The 7,739-nt window shown below is 37.5% G+C and overlaps 1 protein-coding gene across 5 annotated transcripts in view; it reads right to left on the reverse strand.

Moving 5' to 3' along the window:
- Positions 1-7,739, reverse strand: part of ccser2a (coiled-coil serine-rich protein 2a) — a 61,385-nt gene that overhangs the window by 19,292 nt on the left and 34,354 nt on the right. For all 5 annotated transcript variants that reach the window (XR_535541.2, XM_008429216.2, XM_008429219.2 and 2 more), the window contains one exon: positions 4,515-4,658. Coding sequence is in view for 4 of the 5 variants with exons in the window: in XM_008429216.2 (XP_008427438.1) it covers positions 4,515-4,658 (144 nt within the window). In the remaining variant the exon portion in view is untranslated. The remainder of the gene's footprint in view (positions 1-4,514; positions 4,659-7,739) is intronic.

The raw sequence follows: 7,739 nt of genomic DNA on the forward strand, positions 1-7,739 counted from the left end.
GTGTGTGTGTGTGTGTGTGTGTGTGCGTGCGTGTGTGTGTGTGTGCGTGTGTGTGTGTGTGTGTGTGTGTGCGTGTGGCACATCCTGCTCTCGTACTTACACACAGGCCAAAGAAACACGGGCAGACAAACACAAAGCTGTGCGGCTTTTCAATTGTGGCAAATGTGAAATGACTAAAAATGATACCCACCCAGGTTTTAGTCGCTGCAGAAGAAAAAGACGGCAGGGAAAGCATTATTATTTTTTTTTTTGTGTTGCTGCGATTCCTCCGGGGAGCTGCTCACACAGATTATTGCTCTACAAGTGACATTTAAGTGGTTTCTAATGCGACGCATGGTGTGTGATGAGCTGCAACAAGCATGACTGATATCATGTGCAACTTGTACGTTGACATACAACTCTTTCCATTTTAGTATCTTTTCTTTTCTCCCCGTATTTCTTGCAAGAAAGCAACTTAGATTGCATGCAGATGATCATAAAATGGTGCATTGCATGTTTCCAAACATATGTGGTCAGTCTTTCAAATGGAATATAAAACCAGAAGGAAAATCATTAAAAAACGTAATAAATTTCTCTGACTTGATTCAAAACGTGAAACTCATACTATATGTATTCCTTAGATGCAAACTGAAGTAGTGTGGAAATTGACTTATGTTAATTTTGATTATTGCAGCTTATAATTTATTTCTGTTTCTTAGAAAATAAAAATTTTACATAAGACTCCCCGCGGACGTTTAGAGACATTTACAGATTCTGAAAGTGTGACGTCTTAGCTTTGTAATGATTTCAAACACATACAAAAAAAAACTATCCGGCCGTTTGTTTGAATTTTGGCACTTTGCAAATTAGATTAATGAGAAACAGACCTCAGAGTTCCACCCGATGAGCTACTTGGGAGTGTTAACAAAGGCTGCTTATGTGCAATACTGTGCAATAGCCCCACCCTCCAGCACTGACTATCAACAAATACTAGAGGTGTGAAGACAAAAGTGATATTTGTCTGGCTCATCTAGTTAGAAATATATATTTTTAAAAAGTTTTCCGCTTTTGTTCCATTTTTCAACAAGACTGTCAGCTTCTGTCTTGTTTTGCATTTTGCCACAGTGTCGTCTGTGAACCCTGAACTTTCATCAACTTGACAGTTCCCCGCCAGACCGTCACTGAGACTATCCATAAAGATTAATGCTAAAGAAGAGGGCTATGTTCAAACCTATAAATGGGAAGTACACAAATTAAATTACTCGAGCCGTAGGGACAGATACAGCCTCGAGACGACTGCGAAGCAAAACCCGTTCAACTCCTTCGGGGAAAATTCACAAAACTTTAACGGCTGCTGGAGTCAGAGAAATGACTCTACAACTTTCACTGAGTAAACCCGCTCCTAGATAAAACACTTCTGAAACTATCAGAAGTGCCATATATGGCTTGAGGAGGAAAAGGACTGGACTATTGTTCCTCCTTTTAGAAAACGGTAATCCAGAGTCTGGAGGAAAAGTGAAGGAGCCAGTGAATCCAAGCAGCTTGAGGTCTAGTGCGAGGTCGTCCTAGCGAGGGGCTATTTTGGCTTGTTGTGCTTGTTATATCGCTGAAAATACGTGCAAACAATGTCTAAATGGCTACGAGTCTTCCAGGTTTAAATTGGTATGTATTTGCTTTGACAGTTTTCTCTGCAGGATTTTAGAAATGTATTAGAAGCCTAAACAAAAGCCTGTTTCAGCTGATATTGACAAGCATATTAAATACAGCAGTGAGCTGGACAGAAAACCCAGAAACACTTAATTACTCACACATGGTCTCTTATAGATGAGCTGTGCAACTGCATAATTCATGGCGCACGAATAACACCAAGATACGGGGCTTTTGAGTTCTATTGTTGTCTCACTAGACAAATTTAATGACTATTCTATTTTAAATACAAATTAAACACCTCTCCTCGTCTGCCTCTGTGGCATTCTGTCAGTCCTCCGTCATGTGTTTTTAAAAAAATAAATAAATAAATAAAAATAAAAAAAACCTGCTGCTGTATGAAAGTATTCAGTTCTGTTAGAAATTACAATTATGGCTAATCACCTGACATTTTACCTTTATGGAAATAAACCAAACTTTGTGGAAATGTCAGCTAAAATGTGAAAACTGACAGGTAACCTGTCTTTGTTGTCAAAACCATCCTAAGGCAGGAGACATCTTCTTTTAATGTACATATTTACATGCATGTTTCCCTGCCACCAAATTACCGTTCCTCCTGCAGAAGCAAACGCCTCTCTCTCTCCAGGAGAGCAGTGGAGCCTGCGAAAAACCGTTTAGGAAGAGTCAACAAAGAGTCTGAGGTGCACCGAGCCTCTACATTCTCCAGATATCCATCGGGCCCAGATAATATCAGCGGAAAGCGAGCGCAATTTACAGAGACCCCATGACACATGATACAGAGGCAAAAGGATTTACTGCAAAGATGCCGGTTGAATTCAGGGATTCCAGAAATCTTAGTGTACGTTTTAACCTCTCCAACACTGATAAGGCAGATAGAAGACATGTACAACACTGCTGACATCTTTATGAGTAAATAAAGGCATAAAATAACACCACATTTAATTGGAAAATTATGCTCTCTCAAAAATGTGGAAAAAAAAATCTAGGAAAAATTCTACAATACCAAAATCTTTGCTGGCAAATTTATTGGCACCAGTGACATCAATATTCATATTTCACACCAAACCCACCCAGAGTGTCTGTGGGCCAATCTTAGTTAAAGTCTCAGTAGTTTTTATCAGTCCTTATTAGTTTAAACTTGCTACATGTGAGCAGAAAATGGTTTTTCTTTTAATTCCTCCCAAACAAGTGGACTCTGTGGCAATTTTCAAAAATTAAATTCTTCATATTTTGTTGACCATCCTGCTTGCTGTCTGTGCTAAAAGTGAAATGAGCTTCATTTCACACCATATTCAAATTGAAGGGAAATTGAAAATGACCGATTACAAAAGCAGTAGCTCATAGGAATTGTGACCAATTATAAAAAGTCACTTTAAATAATTAAAATATGAGTAAAGTGCATTTATTTTAAAGGGATTGCTAAGCGTACACATAATTTCACCTCAAGTGTTTTTGTTCAATTCTTTTTTTCACTGCATTACTAAACTCAAAGTGAGAGTTTCATGTTTCCCCCCCTTAATTCTTCACTGTGAATACCTGATAGAAAAATAATTTTAGTTTTAGGTCTATGACTAAAGTGCAAACGCACAAACAAGATATTGGTCTTTTATCTCCTCTCTTTTTTCTTTTTTTTTTAACATGGCATTCAACAACATGGTACAAAAGCAAAACTAGAAGCAAAAAAAAAAAAAATAGATTTTGAAGAAGTAAAAGATAAAAAAAATTACATTTTTGAATAATATCAAAATGAGTTCAGTTATGGGAGGCCAAGCTTGATTCTGATGTTTGTGAAATGCAGAGCTCTTGTACAGATCAACTATTACTGCTTTTTTTTACAACGTTCCAAAAGGTTCGCAGAAAGCTTTTCGGAGCAACAGTAAGCTTTGACAAAGAGCATGCTGAATGCGTTTTGTGTTTTACTGAGTTATTATGTGCCAGGTAGCACAGGTTAGACACAGATGCTCTTCACTACAGAGATGAATATCGTCGAGCATAGAGCCCTGCTTTAATAGTTGCCATGGAAACTTTTAAACCATAATCTGCTATTGCTATCAAGATTACTTTGTAATGTAGATGGTAATATACCTTGTGTCTACATGTAGTAAATCAAAACATAGATTTTCCCACCTCAGAGAACAGCTCTAATAGCGCATTGCAATCAAAAAGACAAATAAGGTCATTTTCTGTTTTAAATCATTATTGTCCTTAAATATAAAATCTAAACATGACATGGTTCTCTGTGTGTGTGTTTCACCCTTTCAGCTGGAAGCGGATCAATTAGTGTACTGTTAGCTAATCATGCTGCCTGTGGCTCTCCTGCTGTAAAATCAATAAGTGGCTGAAACCCTGTGCGCCGCCGAGCGAAACGCTGCAAACGAAAAACACGTACATAAACATTTCTCTGGTTTCCCTCTCGTTCCATTCCTGTGCTCCCTGCCGTCTTTCTTTATCACTCAAACATTAACAAGTTGAACTGGATTTGGGTGGTTTTACAGTAAGAAACACTGTGACAAGCAAACAGACGGTTTAATAAACAGGGGAGGGGAGACCCAGGACAGTGATTTACCTCCCTGGCAGCTCTTTCCAGTGGTGGGCGACTGGAGAGGCACTCCACTGATTAACGCACTGCATGGTTGCAGTCAGTCACCAGTCTGCCTACCACTGTAAACTGGAGGGGGGGATGCTTTTTTTTTGTTTTTTTTTTACTTGATAACTTGTTAATTCAATCACAGAAACACTGCAGCAGTGTTGTCTAATACTTACTAAAATAGCAATCATTGAGCCTTTATCCACATGAAGCGACTTGATTTCGTTTCAAGTTCAACTTTCCGCGATGAAGAATTCGACTGAACGAGGTTTGGACTCACAGGGTGGCTCGGCGTTCTCCAATACGTCTGGGTGGCTTTGTCGTACTGATGCATCCGTTTGTCCATCTGTCTTTCGCTGTGCTGTAACGAACCGGACGTCCTCCGATGGCGGCACTGACATCTAACTTGCTGACCTTCGTAAGGCTAAAACGCAGGGAGGGAAATAAAGAAAGTCGTGCTCAATTTGTGAAAGACTGGCTCAAGAAACATGAGACACTTTGGTGTATAGTAATAGACCAAGGTTCTAAATTACACATACAGACTGAAATATATAAATACATGTCAATGTCATGTGGCAAGTGGCAGTGAAACCACATGCTTTGTAGTTATGAGTGTGATTCTGGTTCAATTTTTCAACATCCGTCTACTATCAAAACATAAACTGGTTGACTGGTATGGTACGTACATTTTTTTTTTACTAGTCTCATCATTTAAATCTATTTTCTTTCATCCGAGTGCAATGGTTTGGGTCAGAGGGTTAAAAGTTTGGCAGATTTTTCAATAAAACAATAATCTCAAACACAAAGGCTTCTCAAGTAAAAGCCCTGATTTTAATACGATTTTAATTTTATGAACTGTGCTTAAAAAGCTGGTCGATGCCTGGAGGCTAACCACTTAAAACGAAACACTTCTGGCAAGTGTAAGAGTTGACTATCCAGCCAGGATTATGCCATGATCAATGCAAAAAATGTTGGGTGTGTATGTCTTTATTTGAGCCCGTTGCAAACCTGCATGGGTCAGCTAGAACTGCACTGAACTCAAGCTTGTGCACCTAATTCTTGCTTCTCAAATTGATTTGAAGTATTAATTCCAGAGAAAGAACTGTTAAATTGCATCATTGATAGCCTAAAGTTAACATAAGCAGATGATGCAAGTACGTAAGCTTCTAGCAGGCGCCGGTATAAATAGCAAGCCCACCATGAAATATTGATATATGCTGAGGAAAACAGCAGGTGTAGTCGTTTATCAAGTAAAGATCTAGATGAAAAATGACCGCTGACTGGAGATAAATGTTGCTTAAACTTATTTCAAACCAAAGTGAGCCATTATTGAGATATTAATACCTTTTCTTTGGTTATTAATAGCTTTTCAAAGCATGTATTTCAAAGATAAGCAGTACAGCAATACAACATACAATCGCTTTTGAACATTAACATTTGTCAGAGACCCCTGACAACCTCTCCATCCACTTTCTCCGTCAATATAACAAACTACTGCTAAGATTATATACATTACATAATGACATTCATTTTAAAAATTTCTCTCATTTTTTGTATTTATATTTGACATAATTCATATGTTTTACCACACCAAACTGTAACTGATCCCAGAAAAAGGCCTCATTTTATTACACCCTATCTGTCACTCACTAAAATAAAAATACTTTGATTTAATTTGATTTATATATATATATATATATATATATATATATATATAAATCAAATTAAATCAAATATATATATATATATATATATATATATTATATCATGTATCAGAATATATTTATGGTCTTATGAGATACTATTTCAGACTTCAGATACAGAATCAGTTCACTGCGGACGAAAGCCAGGAGTCAGCAGATTATTTAAGCTTTGATGAGAATTTAAGGACATGATTGGAAATTTAACGTGAGCCATCCCAGGTTCAAAGAAAAACGATTACATGATCATTTAGATATAATAACTAAAAGGATTGGGGGAACCACTGGGTAAAACCCGAGGCTGCTTTTGGTCAAGTGGGACTTTAATAGCATTTTTCAGTTTCTAATAGCTCTGCTTTTCTTTCACATTTTTCAATCTCGGCCCTCCAAGGACGCACACAATTTGGTCTAAAAAAAAGAAAAAAAAGAGACATCTTGCTGTAATGCACACCTCCATTTTTTTTTTCTTTCTCCATTATGTTGCATCCAGTCAGCTGTTACCGACTTCAGCCTCTTAACAGTTTCAAACAGCACACCAATTTCAGGAACAAACACCCAGACATTGACTCACTGGTTCAGGTTGAACCAGCAGCATTCATGGACTCAAAACCAATCCTGCTGGAATTGCTAGTTTCTCTCACTCAGCCTGGACCTTAAAACTCTTTCGCCCTGTCGTTTGGTTCTTTTTGTCCCTCCTGTTCATATGTCTGTTGTTACGTGTAAAGAAATCAGAGCGTTAAAAAAAAAAAAAAAGAAAACACACCATCATCTGATATTTCACCTAAGTTTGGATTCCCTCAAGAAAAGAAGCCTCAGGAGTGAGTTAGTAAAGTGAATTTTCCTTTGTTTTCTCCTTTCACTCTAACAACTTTTAAACTCATTAAAGCCAGCCAAAGAGCAAAAAATAAAAAATAAAAAAAATGTGTTCATTTGTCTCTTTGATTGTTGGAAGTTAAGGGTGTAACAATATTGTGCAGACTGGAGAGCTTTGGGTGGTTGTTAATCCTAATTGGCCAGACAGCATGTCACAGATAAGCTGGTGGTTAGGTCCTGCTTTGACATTTTGGTATTTCTCTCTGTGGCAGTGATTTGAATAATGTCAGCCATGCATATGATGATTTTTCTTTTCTTTCTTTCTTTTTTTTTTTTATTGGCTAACGAGAGAACACTAATGAATGTTAGAGTGGAAATGGAGCCAGTCAAAATCAAACAGAATAGATGTTGTTTGAAGGCTTGAGCAACAGTGCATGTAGGGCTGGAGCAAAATAGCCATCAATTTAATTCCCCACACACACACACACACTATGAGCAGCGTCACTGCATGACTTCTCTATCCGTTTGGCAGCTTAGCAGCAGCAGCAGCAGCGCTGTCATACTGGATGATGTAATCAAAGTATTGTCTGTAATATGCTCCTTTTGCACAATCCAAGCAGCATAAACTGTGCTGACTAGGAGCATTTCATTGACACAGATCTCAAAGACACACTAACAGGAAGGGCTTGAACAGCTGAAAGAGAAACAAAGTGCTTGCAGCACATGAGCTAGATAATAATAATTAAAAAAAGTGTGTGTTTTTAACACTCTTTGTGTTCTAATGACATTAAAAGTACATACGCTTTCAAAATCTTTTTTGTGACTTTCCATAATAGTCAGTCATGCAGAGGTAATTTAGAATGTTTATCAAATGTTGATTTGGATAATAAAACACATTCAATTACAGATCATCTTTACAGCTAATTATTTTCAGAAACCAGAAGGAAGGGATGATGATATTTTTCTTAACTGTTAATGGATCACTGAAAAAA

This window comes from Poecilia reticulata, linkage group LG15, assembly GCF_000633615.1.
Source record: "Poecilia reticulata strain Guanapo linkage group LG15, Guppy_female_1.0+MT, whole genome shotgun sequence".
NCBI classification, from domain to species: Eukaryota; Metazoa; Chordata; class Actinopteri; order Cyprinodontiformes; family Poeciliidae; genus Poecilia; species Poecilia reticulata.